The sequence below is a fragment of the Rousettus aegyptiacus genome, unplaced genomic scaffold (genome assembly GCF_014176215.1).
Source record: "Rousettus aegyptiacus isolate mRouAeg1 unplaced genomic scaffold, mRouAeg1.p scaffold_m13_p_6, whole genome shotgun sequence".
Lineage (NCBI taxonomy): Eukaryota > Metazoa > Chordata > Mammalia > Chiroptera > Pteropodidae > Rousettus > Rousettus aegyptiacus.
Genome location: NW_023416309.1, coordinates 34,538,217 through 34,556,718, shown reverse-complemented (window position 1 = coordinate 34,556,718; position 18,502 = coordinate 34,538,217). Strand labels below are relative to the sequence as shown.

The following is an 18,502-nucleotide window of genomic DNA, read 5'->3' as shown; positions in this document are numbered from 1 at the left end:
ACCTAATATCTGGATTAATTTAGTCTTTAATAAAATCGGTCACACATATTTTACTCTAAAATTTTAGTAAGTCAGATAATATGAATTAATTATAATTTGCCATTGTTTATAAACACTGACTTCTGGCTTTTGAAAAAACAAAGCTAAACTAAAATTATAACTAAATACACAACCCCCAGAGGCATCTTATAATTTTTTAAAATAAAACTCAGGCCATTTGAGATAAGTGAAACAAACCGAAGCCATTAAATCCTAGTTGCCTCAAGAGTAAAAGGGGGATAGTTTCTCTGGTAATACCTTAGCAGGCAGTGACTAAGGTATAAACCTCAGTTCTAGTTCTTGTAAGAAATCTTTGGTTAAGTAGGGAACTGAATCTCAGATACATATCTCATTTGTTTGGCTTTCTAGAGATATGGCCTTGGCCTCAGTTTTATGTCCTAGAATATAAATATAGACCTTTTACCATTTGCCTTGGATTCTCAAAGGAAAGCAGTTAGTCAGACTATCATACTTAGCATGATGAAAATAAGGATCTTTGTGGTCTCTATGAAATACAAGAATATTACAATATCTTGGTGACTATTTGCATTTAATGGGGTTTGCATCCTTGCTCATTTCATTTCTTTCTAATCTTAGATTTTGTAATCCTTACTCAAAGAATTTTAAAGATTCGTATTTAGTTTACTTTTCTGGAACCCAAAAGGTACTTCTCTTACTCTAGACAATTTATTAACTCCTGATTATCGAGATACTTGCAGATCTGATTTTATATGTAATTACCTTTTGTCACATATAATAATTTGCATGATAAATATGTCAGACCGCTTGCTGCTTAGTTTGTTTCAATTGCTAAATTTGGTTTTCCTATAGCCTCAAGGCATAATTAAATATGAAAAAGAGGGCAGTTATCAAACGTTACTAAAGCTGATTCACTAAGGTAGGAAGGAGTACATAGCAAGTAGCCTTGGCTTTCCTCAGAGACTGATACTTGAGTGCTTACTTAGTAACATTTCTGGGACAAGGTAACAATGACAACACTGTGACATTCTGGCTAATGCAAGTATCCACGTGAACTTCAAAATGGACAATAGACAAACAGGATGCAGCTTAGTTAAGAAGCAGCTATTGGAAAAGAGCTACTGGCATCACACCTTCACTACAGGTTACGGCAGTCAAATACAAAAAGAGAAACTACATAAAAACAGCAGGGGAAGGACTTATTTTCCTGGGAAGATAAATGCAGCCAGTGGAATTAAGTAGATTGTGACCTTAGTCCTACAATGTTTGCATGATGTGAATCTGTACTACAGGAGTGCAAAAGGAAATCCCTACCTGACCTCCAGATAACCTAAACAGGAAATTAGGATATTTCTAAGCAAAATAGGCTGTGTCATCCTGCTAATATAATTGTTTCCATTGACACTTTGCATAAACATCTTACATTAGGCCACCAGAAAAAACTCAAGCCATAGCATCTCTTCTTAAGAGAGTATTCAGTGATTTTAAGGAAATACTCAACGAACATTGCAATTTAAAACGAGTCAGCATTTTTTTTCTCAGAATACTTTAAAAATATCTGATATTTGGTTATGGTGCATCAGAATAATAGAAATCTGCATTGTTTGGCTGGGAAAAATCAAGTTCCTCCAATATCTCATCTAATCAATATTTTATAAATATTGTTTACTAATTATCCCTCACTTAGATGAAAAGTGCTATTTCTTACGACACCAATAATTATCTATACACAAGTACTATTAAATTCCCTCACAACTTAGTTTTTAAAAAAACCAAGCTATTTTCATTTTGAATTAGTCATTTAAGGGAATTGTAAACTTTGGGTCTCAACTTCCTCATCTGTAAAATAAGGGACTGTGTTTGTGACAAGCACTCTTTTTGACATTAGCATTGACATTAGCAATGAAAAGATTAGATGAGCCAGTCTTTGAATACAAGGAGTTCATAAGAGTAATAAGGAGATATTCACACAAACTTAATTATAAACTAATATGCTAATTATTTACACTGATAGAGTTATGTATAGGTTATTATTATTATTATTAGAGCAATTTTGTTTGGAAGTGAGAAGCAAACCCAAGAAGGGATCATAGGTATTACCCAAACTGGGTCTCATAAAGGAGATGAAATCAAGGGAAGAAGAGTAGTGGTATTTCAAGGAGATGGGGCAGCATGAGAAAAGGCACAAAGATGAGAAAGAATTGTACTTACAGGGAGTGTCATGTACTTTAGTGTTGCCAAATAGAAATATGAGGGAGTAGTGCAAGACAGACTCCAGAAAGGGGGCTGGGTCATAAAAGGACATGCATGCCTGGTTTAGGAACTTGGGGAAGGTTTTAAACAAGGAAGCTCACGTGGTCAGATTCATCACTTAGATATGTAACTCCGACAGCTCTGTGAAGAATAGATTTAAGAAGAAAACACTAACAACAGGAAAAATAATTAGGAGACTTGTAATAACCTTGAAATACACTGGGACAGACAAGTAGGTAGATAGGATAGAGAGAAGAGGATGGATAGATGGATAAGTAGTAGACAGGTAGTTAAGATGGAAAGAAGAGGATGGGTATGAAAATATTTAAGAGAAAAAAAGTCCTAGGACATGATGATTGATTAGATGTGGGACTCGGCAGAGTGGTGCCATCAACCAAAATAAAGGACACAGAAAGAAGATATCATTTGAGAATAAGGGAAGATGACACATTGACAGCTTTGGCCACATAAGATGTGGGACACACATCTCGGTAGAAATGTCTACTGGATATATATCGGGGGGGCAAACAGCATTTGTGCCAGAGATATGATGAGAGTGTATGAGTTCACCCAGGTAAAGTGTATAGAGAAGAGTGTTCTATGGACAGAAACCTGAGGGATATCATCACTTAGGGGGAAGGAAAGAAAGCTGCAAGAGACAGAAAAAGAATGTTAGAGTATAGCTTTTGAAGAAGAGAGAATTTTAAAGAGAACATGATCAGCATTATTAAATGCAGCAGAATGAGCCAGTAGAATAGAGGCTAAAACATCAAAGGCTTTCCCTGGTAAACTAAGAGAACAGTGTTTCAGCAGTGTGACAGCGCAGAGCAGTGGGATGAGGAATGGATGATGAGGAAATGAGGATAGATCTATTATAAATCATTCTTTTAAGGAATCTGAATGCAAAGGAGAAGAGACTTGAAATAACTAGAATGAGACTGGAGAAGATATTTTCACTCCCTTCTACCCTCTTCTCTCCTCTCTTCCCCTCTCTCTCAGATAGGAAAGATTTGAACACGTTTTTAGGCTAAGATAGTAAAAGGATAAAGCAGAGGAAACAAAGTTCCATAGAAAAGATGAAGTTAAGGGCATAGAGAGCCTTGAATAAAAATGTTACCTATCATCTGAGTTTGAAGGAAAGGAAACGAAGATGAGTGTGAATATACATAAACTGATTGCAAAAAGCGACAGTGAGAGATTGATGGTGATAAAGATGAATGAGGAGGCTCAAGAGGGTTTGGAGCTTTCACTCAAGAGTGGAAGAACAATGGTCTATAAAGAGAAAAGGGGAACTAAGAGAAAACCAATCTCTCAATCACACTGTGGAGCATGTTGAAAGAATGTGTAGCTACCACTAGAGAGGGCTACAGGGTTAGCAGTATCCTCAGAATTCTAGGCCTAGGAGGTGAAGAAGCATTCTGCCCAACAGTTGAAGCTGTAGGGCCATTTACATCAGAATAAAGGTGTAAGGGAGCCAGAAGAAGTGAAAATACACAGTGTAAACAAATCAAGGAGTCAATAGACAGGAAAAAGGTTGGGAGGTTGGAAAGAGTGGATAAGAAAGTGAAAAAAGTAGAAAGAAAGTACTTAATTTTATGAGTAGTCAAATATTTTAATCTTCTAGAATGAGGGATGCATGGTTGGGAAGTGTCAGAAGTGACCAACGTCTGCCCAGGTTCAGGAAGAAGTGGTGAAGGCTGCTATGAGGTTTTCAAAAGGACAGAGGAGCCTCTATTTAAATGCAGGCTACAGCAAGAAACCTGGAGCAGCAGGAACCCTGGTTAAGGGGAGAGAGAGCTTCTAGGTGTGGTTAGATTTTCTGGCGTCCCTTCCAATTTTCAAGTGTTACGATTTGATGACCATGAAAATCTTTGAATCACAGACTGAAGGTAACTGAAAGATGATTTGACATTTAAGAAAACACGAACAGTGAAAGAAAAAGAACTACAAATTGTAAAACACTCTAAGGACTAATCTGTCACTTAACATTAAGTACTAAGCATTGTAATGTATACCTAAGAAGGAAGTTCAGGTAAAAAATACTATAAATGTTTAATTCTCAAATTAAATAATCCTTTCAACAATTTCATCCTTTTGATATATATAAGTAAAAACTTTCATCATGACTATATATCCACCTGGATCTTAGAGGTCAATGTTGATCTAAATGACACTAATCTAAATTTCTGTTAATATATGGATATATGTGACAGAATGCATCCCTTCCCAGTGCTAGCTGAATGTTAACAGTGTGGAATTCTCTGGGCTATCTAAATTTGATAATGGGTGGCTCTGTGGGCCACTGAGAACTTCCTGAAGTTCGGAGTGTGTCTACAGACCTAGTTTGTTGGGAATGTTTGTTTTCACTTTCCAACCAAGTTATGAGATCTTCAAGGGCAGGGTAATAGCTCTTACTTTTTCTGTAGGGTATGCAATAAAAGCTTGGTGAACTGAATTAAATTATATTGCATAGAACACTTTGAGAAGCGAAAGTTTAAGAATTGTGTCTTTTCTGTGACAAAACATAGCCACAAAGGAAAAGCAGAGAGATTAATGCAAAAGAAAAAGCTTTTAAATTTAAACCACTAAAAAGTTTTGTATAAATACAATTTAAAGCTGTTGGTCTTTCACACATAGATTATAGTGGATCCTGATTAACGTACTGTTAATTTTTCTTTATCTCTATTTCAGGACATTAGTTATATTTGTGTATAACTTTTCACTTGAACAACTCATTCCAGTGAAGTACATGCAGGCTTTCCTATACTTTATAAAAAGAATTGAGTTTCAGAGAGCTTAATTGTCTTGTTCAAACTGATATGTGAAGTATTTGAGTCCTAACTCAAAGAAACCCATAATAGAAAAAAAGAGAAATATTTCCATTCAATAAAATAAAATAATTATTAGAGAAAAAATTTCTTATAAATGAATAATAAGAAGTTCGGCAAAAATGTAAATTAATTTTGAGAGAAAGGATAAAGTTACTGCTGGATAGTACCAATACTAAGATTATTATCTAATAATTTAATGAATATATAATATTTATCAAAGGCCAGAATATCACTATCCTTTATTGCTGACAGACTATTATAAAAATTTTAACATATCCCTTTCAGTGAAAAAAATAACAAGAATATTGATAATTTAAAACATTTAAATTTGAGACTGCCTCTCTTTACATTATGCACTGGCTTATAATTCCTAGCCTGTGGAGACAAAGACTTTCTCCTTGTGTAACACATTGAAATTTACCTCAAAATTAATCAGAGTATGAAAATGTTATTATACATAAGGAATATTCCATATTTTCCCAAATGCTCACATATATGAATAATTTTTTCCCAATCTGTTTAATTTTGTTTATAGTCATATTGCTAACTTCAGTACTTCTCTTAACAAGTAATTCTGGTTAGTATATTTTTTGGAATGTTATTTTGGCAATGCCAAGTAATTCCACTTCAAAAGGCCTATAGATATACTTACACAAGTATTCACTATATACGTCTAAGGATATTAACTGCAACATTATTTATATGTAGAAAAACCGGAGACTCCATAATGTCCAACAAGGGAGGACTTGTTTAATAAATATGGGTATATTTATACTATAGAACATTATGAAGAAATAAAAATAAAGCAGATCCATATCTACTAGTATGAAATCATGTAGTGCTGCATAAAAAATGTAAATTATAATATAAATGACCCATTTCCTCCACAAAAGCAAGTAACTCTACAAGTGTGCACACAAGTGGGTGCAGGTCTGTGTATTTAAATGTAGATTATAAAAGGTCCACAGGGAAACACACTGATGACTCTGAGAAACTAAGGAGGAGAGCTTTCTCTTTATATCCTTCTACATGTCTCATTTTGTTTGTTTGTTTTAAATAGTGAGCATGTGACATCAATTTTGTGATTTGATAAGTATAGATACCTATACAAAAAATTACCATGGGGGGAGTTAGGTAAAGTGTACATAGGACCTGAGCCTTATTTGTAACTTCTTGTGACTCTCTAATTACTTAAAAATAAAAAATTTTAAAAACCAGTGAGCATGTACTATTTTTGTAATTATTATGTTTGTGTATTTGTTTTTCCGGTTCTGAAAAAATCATTTTAGAGGGTAATTTTTCAAACTACAAAATAGCTCTAACCTTTTTTTCGACCTTCATTTATTCCTTTTCTAAAATTTTTCCTTTCTTTATGTAGATATAAATTTCTGGTGATAAATTCTCTGTTTTATTAGTCTGAGTGTTATGGATTGAATTGTGTCCACCCAAACCTGTATTTTGAAGCCCTAACTCCCAATGTGACTGTTTTGGAGACATGGCCTCTCTCACCTTTACTTAAAATAATCACGAGAATCTATGAGTTCAAAATTTATATCAATAACTGAAGGTATAAGCATGAATCACATACGTAGTTAAGCATATAAAGTATGAGAATTATGACACTGGAACAAAAAAGAACAAAAAGGCAAAAGACATTTAGGTTCAGACTAATCCTTTATAACATAAGCTCTCCCAAAGGGCAGCATACTTTTCTAATATCTGGACCTTAAGGTAAACTTTGTGAGATGTCTGGTCTTGTTAAATTCAGGAATAAACCCAAATACATCTTCCTTTAAGTCTTTGGCACTTCAAATGAATTTAGGATTGTCTAAGAGAAAAAATGCTTGCTGGAGGAGCTGTGTGAACAAGCTTGTTGTCCTGCTACTATATCTAGTCAGGCATTCAAATACTACAACTTTGGCAAATCCCATTAATACTTTAAGAAGTCAAAGACTTTAAAACTTCTAAAGAAAGTTCCTGTGAAGTAGTCACAGGAGCAAGTTTAAGCAAGCAGAGTGTGTATACAATATAGTAACAAATATAATGCAAACAAAAGAAGATTTGTTTAATTATAGTGGAAATAATTGTTATTTAAAAGTGCCTCTTCCTCATCATAAAAGAATAAACTGGACTAGTGGCAAAAGAATTGTATGTTATGATGCCTTAAGATTAGAAACAAGACAGAAATTTCAAAGTAAAGTCTTGGCAGACACCCAGTCTCCATTGCAAGAACTATGGCTAAACAATTCCTTCATAACTTCCAGGGCTTGTTCATGTCCCTTTAGGTAGAAGTCAAAGTTGTTCATTTTGGGTCAAATACAAGTGTATATTTATCAGGTTCTCTTATCTTTCTATGGTGAAATACATCTGATATTCCTTCCTAAACTTTGTAACCATTTGGGGGTATGGTAGAGGATTATCAGACTGTAAAAATTAGGGTAGAAGTAGTAGGGTGAGGAGGATAATGAGAACAAGGAGGTAGGTGCCCGGGATCCTTTCCTTATGAAGCAATACTTTTGAAAGGAGTGATGGTCTTCATAGTTCACTGTAGTACAGATCTGGCACATGAGCCTTTGCTGTCATCCTGATGAAGTATGGTATGTACAGACAAATGACAGCTGCTGACATAATCAATTAATGACCTCTGCAAAGCAAGCTTCACACAATTCACTAGTTTTAGCAATGAAGATTAGCATGCCATGAAAAAGATCTCTTCCAGAAGTAAACTGTACATTTTGCCTCACAGGTTTCATTAAACCATTAATACATAGTTAAAATAGTTCAGGAAGTTTCCCAAGGTCATACACTTGTTATTAAGAGAAGCAGGACTCTACCTTGTTTCCTGATTTCCTACACAATAGTGTCCTCATCAACACACCATTTGGAGACTTCAGTGGCTTTCTTTTTACACTTCTCAATTCCTATCTTTTAGCCAAGACATGTTTCCGACTCTAATAGTCTTTTCTTCATAGATAACAACTAACTCATCTCTCAAACTGTCTAGCTCTTATTTTATTGTCTATTGTTTAATTCTGTTTCCCCTGTGGCTAGCTATAGTAGGGACTCAATAAACATTTTTTGAAGAAAGAAATAAATGAAAATCTATTCATACTTAATTCTTTCTTTTTACTGCAGTTTTAGGATTCCACTAACAAATGTTTATTTACACAATGCTTGTCCCAAAGGGATTTTAAGGCAACTTACGAAAATATATGCAAGATAAATACAACTTAATAATTGAGAAAACTTAGGGCCAAGAGAAAGTGAAGATAGGAGAAGAAATAAGGTTAGTATATAAAATGCATGTGATGCTATCCTATACACCTAAGTTTTCTAGCTCCAAAATAAAAAAAAGACAATATAATTAGTTGGATAACTCACAGTGTTATTGAGATAGAAACAAACTCGTAATTGCTAAGGATAAATTCAACTATTTCTAATACCGAAAACAGAAACTTCTCAGTCCATATGAAGAAGCCACTACGAAATACAGTGAACCATCTCATCAGTAATTAAGTAATAGTAATCAATCATCTGTAACCTAGACTACCAAAATAATTGTCTAATGTCCTTCTTGATTATAATTTTGTCCCTTTTTAATCTATTCTCCTTAGAGCAGCCAGAGTGATCTTTTCAAAACAAAAACCAGAGCATGATATGACCCTGCTTAAAAATCTTGAATGGTTTCCCATCATACTTAACATTCTAAACTCCTTAACAAGGCCCTATATACATAATTTGGCTCTGGTAATCTTCCCAATTCCTCTGCCAGGAATACTATTTCACCATATCTTCCAATTTTATTCAGATATCTACTCAAATGTTGCCTCCTTAAAAAGATTTTCCTTGACAACCTCATCTGAGGTTGACAACCTCACCTCACCCCCAGTCACTACCACATTAACCTGTTTTATTTTTCTCACGGTTCTAAAGCTATTTGGAATCCTATCTAAAGCTATTTGAAATTATCACTGTTTGTTATGGATCTCCCTTTAACGAAATGAGATTATGAGAGCAGGCTCTTGCCTATCTTGCTCACCACTGTATTCCCAGCACTTAAAACAGTGCTCAAGGCAGGTGTTCAATATTTGTCAAGTAAATGAAGAAATATCTGAAAATGGGGCAGCTCTTGGTGGTCTGCCTTAATCTGGACAGCTTTCAGTTTCCCAGAACAGTAGTGGTTACATAATTATTGTTAGGTCATATAAGATGCCTCCGAGAATCTGTTGAAAACACTGGACTTCTTCTCAGAAAAACACATACAAACAAAATCTTATACAAATCTCCTAAAACCCATCTATAGTCCCCAGGTTAGAATCCCTGATATAAAGGCATGTAAGAACTTTTGTGCAAAGCAATCTATGTTATAACTAATTCCTGTCCACAGAATTAAAGGCTGAGGGGGAAAAAAAATCAATAAAAAGCTGCAAATCATACCTAACAGATTTCTCTACAAACTGGTAGAATATAAAAGTGGTCAAATGAGTAACAGCCATAGCTAATAGCTGTTTTGTCTCCTCATGTAACATATTAGATTGAGAGGCCCAGATTTGAAATTTATAATGAAAGAAAATATATGTATATATGTTGATGACATATATAGTAAGAAAACAGATCCAAGAAGTGAGTCGTTTTATGGATGGCCTCTTAAAAAATGACATAAGCGATACTCTTGTTCTAACTAAATGAGACAGTACTGGATCAGGATATGAACAGAGCAAGTCAGGTTCCAGGAATTGATAAAGCTAAAAAAGATAACATTTCTAAATGGATTGGTTTAATATTCAGAATGGTCCATGAACTCTTCTGGAGGCAGAGAAACTCCCTGGGTACCATCAATAACAAGATGCATGTACAGGGTCACAAAACGACTTTAAAAATGTGTTCTTTAAATTATGTCAGATCAAAGAAGTAATGGCAGGAAAAAGAATATATTTATGTGTAAAACTCCTCCCTGGTCCGCGAGGGTTGACTTGGTGTTAGGTAAAAGAGACCAAAGAACAAAGTAGCTTTTGTTCCCTAACCCCTTCTCTTTTTGTATCTGCAGGTATTTATAGTCAAGTTAGCTTACAAAGTAAACCATCTGGGCAAAAAAATTTCTGTAAATTCTAAGAACTTAGAACTTTTTTCATCACATTTTTGGTACCACTAAACAGTAAGAGTCACTACTTTCTTTGTGGAAGTTTGGCTTTGTTTTAAGGTTCTTATTTTGGTATTAGATTTTCTGTCTTAAGGTGCAATTATCTTGAAAAAAGTCACTTCAGCTGTATTTCCTTTTTAATACTAGGGAGACACTCTTTACAACACACAGAAAATATAGAACTTACCTTGATCATTTCATCAAAATCTCTCTCCTTTAAAAATTTCCCATCTAATTTATAGTGTATTAGTAAGGGGGAAAAAAAGTAGTGAATATATTCTTTATTTCTCTCCAAGTTGCATACTGTGGTTCAATAACAATAGCCTTGAAGATTCACTAAGGAATTTGACAACTGTTAGGATTTGAACTCCATGTGAGCTGGTATTTTAATTTCCCAGTAAATCTTTTCATTCTTCACAAGCAATCCTGTGTTACCATTTCACACTTCTTAAAAACAAATTATTCTGTATGACTCACTGGTTTACTGAGTCTAAGCAGCATTAAATCCTCTAGTAATTATCATACTTCCCAAAATCATCTGAATGTGTTTTTATGAAAAAGCTAGAAAAATTATTTTTGAAAAATTACTACTATTTTTCATTAGTTTTATATTACTTGCATTTTAATATTTAAATTTTATCTATTTGCGCTCATAGCTCTGTTTTAACCATCTGGTTCTAGGAATCCATTCATTAATGTAAATCAACAGTGGTCCAGGTAACTCAGTTTGAGTATTCAGTACTCAAACAGGTTTAGGGGGCAAAAAACAGATATGCCTTTAGTCTAGAACTTCTCAAAGACTAATGTGCTAATGAGATTGTGAATTTACATGAGAGGGACATAAGACATAGGATTTCCTAAACTTATTTTACCATAGCTTATTTTCTTCAAAATCCACTGTTCCAAATGACAGTAGTTTAGGATATGCTGCTTTATTTAAGTTCTGTGTTATATTCAGTCATTGTTGATCACTTAAAGTGTATAATGACTTTGTCTAAATTCCTATAATCACCCTGTCCAAAATATTTCTTTATCTATAAAAGAATAAACAGTTAGTTTTGGAGCACTGACATTTCTTAGAAATAACTTACAAAACTATTTTAGTATCTCTAATGATGACCAAGATAAATCAAGAAATGTGTCATTATGTATTCATATAAATACTCTCATAAAAAAAAAACTGAAATAGAAAAAAATTACCACTGTTAAAAAATGTTTGTTGATATTGGAACATTAAGTTACATGGAATATCTCAATTCTTAATAAGGTGCTTGTACACCAACAAAAAATGCTTTTGAGTATAGCCAAAAAAATTTGCATTCACTTATTCAACATTTATTGATTGTTTACTATGTGCCAAGAATAGCATTAAGTGATGGATATATAACAGTAAACACAAAAGGCAAGATTCTTGTCCTCATGGGCTTGCAGTTCAGCTTTTTTTCTTTTATACTGCCTATATTGATATGAATACTTACTCTAGAATTGCTTTATTTTTAAACATACCTTTGATGGCCTGAGAATATAGTCAGGCTGGTATTAAAAAATCTCAACCCTACAACTAATTTGCTAATGAAGGATGGCATGAACCATGAAATATAAGCATACAGTTAACTGGATTGACAAAGGAAACTATTTTATTTGTAAATTAGAAGCACATGCCACTTATGTCTTACAGTCTGTTTTACAATTATTTTACATTAAAATGCTATGAGATCCAATTCTTTTCAATAAAAAATGCTGGGTCAACTGGATAACCATATACAACAATATGAATCTTGAACCTTATACCCCTTATACACTATGCACAAAATCAATTTCAGATGGATTATAAATATAAATGTGAACAATAAAATAAAACTTTCAGAAGAAAACATAGGAAAATATCTTTATAATTTTAGGAGCAAGCAAAGACTTTTTAAACAGGACGTTAAAAAGAGCCATAAAGGAAAAGTTGGATTTCACTAAAATTATAAACTTCTGTTTATCAAAAGACACCACTAAGAGTGAACAAACCACAGAGTAGAAGATATGCGTGATATATACATCTGACAAAGGACTTATATTCAGAATATAGAAAGGACTTCTAAAAACCAGTAAGAAGTAGACATTACAATAGAAAAACATGGCAAACAAACAAACAAACAAACAAAAAAACAAACAAAAACCAACCCTAATAGGTTATTCGCAAAAGAGGATGTTCAAATAAACAATATGTGAAAAGAAGTTTAATTCTGTAGGTCATCAAGGAAATGCAGATCAAAACCACAATGTAAAACTACTGTATACCCACTGGAATGGGTGTAAAAAGAGAAAGATAAGCCTACAGTGACAAGGATGCAGAGCGATAAAAATTCTTCTATACTGCTGGCTGAAGTAAAACTAGCACCTTTGCTTCGGAAAACTGTTTCACCGTATCTACTAAAGCTGATCACATACATAAAACCCCCCTGACTCAGTAATTCCACTCCTAGGTAAATATCTTAACAGGAATGTGTGCATGTTCAGCAAAAGACATGTGAAAGAATGTCATGTTAGCACAATTTGTAAGAGTAAAAGTGGACTCGATTCATATGTCCATCAATAGTAGAATGTGTAAGTTATGGTATATTTCTGTGATGGCAGACTACACAGCAAAGGGAATGAATGAACCACAACCAAATATAACAATATGGATAAATTCCACACACATAATATTGAACAAAAGAAGGCAGAACCACAAAGTTGATACTGCACGAGTTCGTGTATACAAAATTCAAAATCAGGCTAAATTTATCTATGAGTATTAGAAATCATGATAGTGGTTATGCTTTAAGAGAGAGAAGGGTAATTAATGACTGGAAATAAGTGAAGTGAGGAGTTGGGTCTCTTTTGAGATACCTACCAGTCAAGTTTTCTTTCTTGATCTGGGTGTTACAAAGATGTACTCACTTTTTGAAAAATCACAATAGTACACCTATGATTTGTCTGAATGTATGTTACACTTCAATAAAACATTTATTTGAAAAGTTCTCTGAGATCCAAATATATTTTGAACAATTTAAATTCTCTCTCAAATTCTGTACTCATAGTTCAGAGGAATGATCACTCTCCTTTTCCCTAGCTTGCCCAAGATCAAATACTTGAAAACAGGGTCTAATCCTATATTGAGAAAAAAAAAAAATGATAATGTTTATGACATAGGGTTTTAATAGGAAAAAGAAAATGGTATACTTGACTCATAGGCTAATAAAAATCACCTATCTGAGTTTCTCTACAAAGGTATAACCTCTCTAAGGTTTTAGACTAAGATTATGAAATTTTTAAAAGGCTCTTCATATGACAAGGTATCTGATCCCTCACTAGCTTTGTAATTCTCTCTTACGTGCTCTCCAGTTGGTGACTGTCTTTATCACCATGTAATACTTGAGACATAGTCTTAGCCCCAAAGCACGACGGTCTAACTCAAATACCACACTTTCCTTAATGCAATCTAAGAATCTCTAGCACAATTTTGGTTCATTTGGAGGTCAACTAAAACTACTAGATCTTTTTCATACTATAAGTCAGATTTCCTACAGCCTGTAGTTTAAAATTTTTAATTGAAAAAAAAAGAAAAAAAGAAGCTCTATATGGCACTTAATATTTCCCTTGCTAAATTTAACTTTGTTGGCTTTGGCTTATCACTGCAGCCTACTGAGAACACTTTGATTCTATCTTCTAACATTTTAGGTAACTCTCCTAGCTTTGTGTAATCTATATATGTATTTCATAATTCCTCTATACATTTATTCAAGTCATTATTTTAAAAAATTAGTTGACCCCAAACTGTCAAAAACAGTTATCTAGAGGGTGCTGCCAGAGTCTTGACTTAAAGTAGCATTTCATAAAGTATGTCTCATGTAATACAACCCAAAAGGAATGGTATTCTGTGATGAGTTTGGGAGATGCTGGGTTACTCTGCAGTAATCCCTACAATTCTCAATCCCTACAATTCTAATGTACATGGTAAGTCTCTAAGAGTAAATTAGAGTATAAAGTGTTTTCCAAACTTGGGACCTTTATTATTATTTTTTTTAAGAAATCTTTTCTCATCTTGAGAAATCAATGTTCCTAGAAAAACACTTTGGGAAACACTGCTCCAGGGCAATGATAACACATTAATCAATATTCTTTGGGCAAGAGATTGTTTTATTTGCTTCAAACCCACCTAACTGCATTATCATCCAACCTACCTAAACTTCTCCATATTGTTTAAAAGATTATCAAGGTACTGTCAACTTACTGTCAAGCCTAACTTATCACAAAGTGAAAAAGGACTAAATAAAGAAGATTTAGTGTTAAAATTAGGGAACCATGGGTGCTCAATTTACTGTGAGAATAATGCTCAATATGAAGGAAGGCGAGAGATATATTTTTAAAGTTTCCCATTAAATTGGCTACATTTAAAAAGTTTTGGTGATTAAAAACTAATCTTTAGTTACCTGGATAATTCAATTATGTAGTATACCTCATGTTCCAGTAATATTTAGTAAAATATTTCTAGGTATTAAGAATGAGTTATAAAAATTATCACTCAATACTGTATATTATAGCCTCATAATAAAATAATTAAAAATTTTAAGGTTTTCATACATTGTCAAAAGAATTTTACATATTCATCTGAAATCCATCTGAAAGATTGTACTTAACAAAATAGATGGTCTTTGTAAAAGCAAACAGGCACACAAAATTATATAAAAGTCCTTCGTCATTTCGTGACTTAATTTCAGAGAACCTGGGGTAAGAGGATGAAAGGCTTTACTTGTAAAAAAGTTTGCACATACAAATCATTTTCAAACAGCACATTTAAAATCAATTGAGGCATTATATTCACATAATGCAGTACCAGTACTGCTAATCCTCTGCATTGTCTTTTGGGGCAGTAGGCCTGAAGATATTGTTGAGATAACTGGCTTCCATTAGCAACCATGTGATTGGCAGGACGATAAAGTCTTTTCACTCACTGGTCAGCTATTTCCTTTTCTTTTAGAAGAGGGCAATTCTGATGATCCATCTTTTAGCTACAGTTTCTCATTGAGTCCCAAGTCTCTTGCCTTCAGCTTTGATATGGTTCTAACTTTCCTCTTGTATCAGCTCATACTTGTCATCAACTCCTCTATTCAGAACAGCAAATATCAGGAGTTTGACCTCAGGGCAAAGTCCGGGTGGGCAGGTAAAATTTGACCACTGGACCTACTTCCTAATCATTCATACCCAGCAATTCATGAAGCAGTATCAAATTCAAACTAAAAAACAGAAGCATGACCCCTTATAAGTACTATGAAAAGGGCTCTTTTGCCCTTCTAAGTATACTTGAAAAGAACTGTCAGCCACCCTATTAAGACAGAAATGGATCCAGACTAGAAAAAAAGAAGGAAAAGTGTAGAAACTCAGCTGAAATGTAAATGAAAGTGTTAACACTCTCTTTATATTTGGTGATATACTACTTCATATAAAAGTGTTAAAATAATATGCTATGAAATATCTTTATGAAGTCAGGAACATAACACTGTTGACACTTTACAGCATCCTTATATAAATAATCGCTAACATTTGATACACAAAGCTTATATCACCTCATATGAGATTTCAATTTTTAAGACTAATTTTATTTTTGGCCAATTCCCTACACTTGGTTTTCACCACTTAATTGTTTATAAATTAATTTCAAAAAAATAAATATAGGTGAAACATAACTATCCTTGTCAAGTTATTAAATCCAGACCTCTGAAATCATAAAATTCAAGTTATGTCACAGTGGTCCAGCAGCTAAAGACAAGAATGAATTGCATCTTCCTGTTAAAGAATACAAAAAAATAAGAATAGTGTCTGATTAAACTTTAAACATTAATAGTCAGGGAAAATAATTTCAAGCCTCTTTTAAAACTAGAAAAATTAATACATAAAAAATTAGCTCATCAAAATTTTCTATCCACTAGTTGCTTCCACCGCATATTAACTACCATACTTTAAAACTGTGTTTTATATTAGTTATTTCTATATAAATCTTTTAATGATTCTACATAGTAATAGATTTTGGAGTTCTACATAGATTTTTTTATTCACATTGATGAAGAAAAATAAACCAGGACTTAATGCCTCTAATTGCACATACTTGAAAAGTAAATTCAACCAATATGACTTGAGATATTTATTAATATTTATAAATATGCCTTAATAACAATTCCCTATTGAGCTATATGCTTGTAAAGAGGCCACTGCTGTCAAATGATGATTGTCTTTGAAGGAAGAAAGTACCTGGGATTAGAATTTTAATCTGCATTGAACCAACTACTTATCTGGACAAATCAAGAAACAGAATCTTTATCAACAGTTTCATAAATTATGTGGTCCTATTTACAATCCTATGATGATATCACAAACTAGTTAATACTACACAAATTCATAAGAAACTGAGAATACATCACATAATAAAGTTCATATTTTCTGCAAACAGATTATTTGTATATAATGGACGTTATCTTAAAATCACATACTCTTTGTATTGGAGAACATTTCACGTCTCTGCAAGAGGGAAACTTACCCTAGTAAGTGACCATAACCTAACTAGAAAATGAATATACAACCAAATCTATTTCCAACTTGCTAAAGGACTCAGTTTTCAATATTAAATCACCTTGTTCAAGGCAACGAGATTAAAACAGGGAGACTGCTTCTAAAGAAAATGGACCTACCTTTAACAGAAAGAATATATTCTGGTAAATATATTCTGGTATATTCTGGTAAATTGGAATGGAAATTCAGGGTCCACCTTCTTCATTTTCTACTATCTTCCCCTACTTAGCCTAATCATCTATAGATCTAGGACATCCATAACAGTGTTCCTTGTTTGAACATGAGCATTAATTGCAAACCGAAATAAATATGAATATGTTTTATATGTTCACTGCTTTACAGACATAATTGAGAGACTGACTTGAATATATACCACTTAGTTCTACATGACTCACAGTCTTATAAGTATTTCTAACCAGTTTGTGGGTATTTTGCTTCTTTAAAGGACTTTAAAGCTCCATAAAGACGAAACTATATCTTACATTACTTGTGTGTCTATTTCAACCACATTTTCTCTCTCTGAATAATTAATATAGAGTGTTCATAAATACTTATTGAATACTGGTTTGGAATTACAAAAAAACAGCTCTATTCTCAAACAATCAGAGCTCCTTAAACTGCTCAGATTGGTCCTGCTCTAAACACCACTGTGGTACGTCTATTCATACCAATGGTGGAGCCCCATCTCCAGTCATCTCCATCCCCCCAAAGTGATGGCACCGTAAATAGACCAATATCACAGCAGCTTTGTTGTAATTCCATCTCCATTTGGTCCTTCTTGCCAAGGGCAGCAGTCACTCTTGTCAATTTTACCTCTCCTGAGCCCTCTAACTTGGATCCATCCCTCCTCCACACTCCTATGCCTCCCAGCTTTATTAAGCTCTTTAATCCTGAGATTAAAAAAGAAAAAGAAAAAGGAGGAGGGGTAAAGAAGAAAGGAATAAAAAAAAATATGGGGGAAATGGAAAAAGGGTATTAGGAAGAAAATAAAGAAAATGATAAGAAAGGTGTTAAAGAGTAGTAAAATGAATAGAAGAAATTTAAAATTATCATATTTGTTACTACACTTTGATTTATGTGATTAGAAAAGAATTACGTAAATGTATAATTACTTTTTTTAGTTTTATCCTTTCTGAAGGCATACAGAAAATTTATGAAAATAGATTTCTTTATTACTGACAAAATTTTAAGGGACTGCTATCTAGTCCATTTACCTTTGGCCCTGACACTAATGTTATACACCATCAATTTTCATATATGATTATGAAATCATTAAGAAATAACTTAACCTTCAAGTATCATTAAACCGAAGTACAAAATTATTATTTAGTCATGTGTTTAGCAGATAATGACTACATTAAATATTCACCAATATAAATGCTCTATGAAGTTGAAACACTGAATGGATATAGGTTCAGAGATGAGGGCCAAATACATAGTTATCAAAGAAGCACTTCTGTAAAGAAAGGTTGTTTCAAGGCAAACAAACATTCCTGTAACTTTTTTTTTTTTTTTTAAAGGCAAGAGGTAGAAGGAAAGAAAATAAATGAGAAGTACACTATTACATCTTACTTGTCTGAGGTCAATGAATGCTAGCTGCAGGGTATCCCCCTGGAATCCTGGCACAGGCTCAGAGCTGGCAAACACTATTAAGAAAGAAGAA

The 18,502-nt window shown here is 33.4% G+C and overlaps 1 protein-coding gene across 5 annotated transcripts in view; it reads right to left on the bottom strand.

Moving 5' to 3' along the window:
• Positions 1-18,502, bottom strand: part of EXOC6 (exocyst complex component 6) — a 168,404-nt gene that overhangs the window by 11,576 nt on the left and 138,326 nt on the right. For 4 of the 5 annotated variants that reach the window (XM_036222110.1, XM_016151301.2, XM_036222109.1 and 1 more), the window contains exon 20: positions 18,412-18,485. The exons of the other annotated variant lie outside the window; for it this stretch is intronic. In XM_036222110.1, the coding sequence (XP_036078003.1) occupies positions 18,412-18,485 (74 nt within the window). The remainder of the gene's footprint in view (positions 1-18,411; positions 18,486-18,502) is intronic. 5 annotated transcript variants of the gene reach the window in all.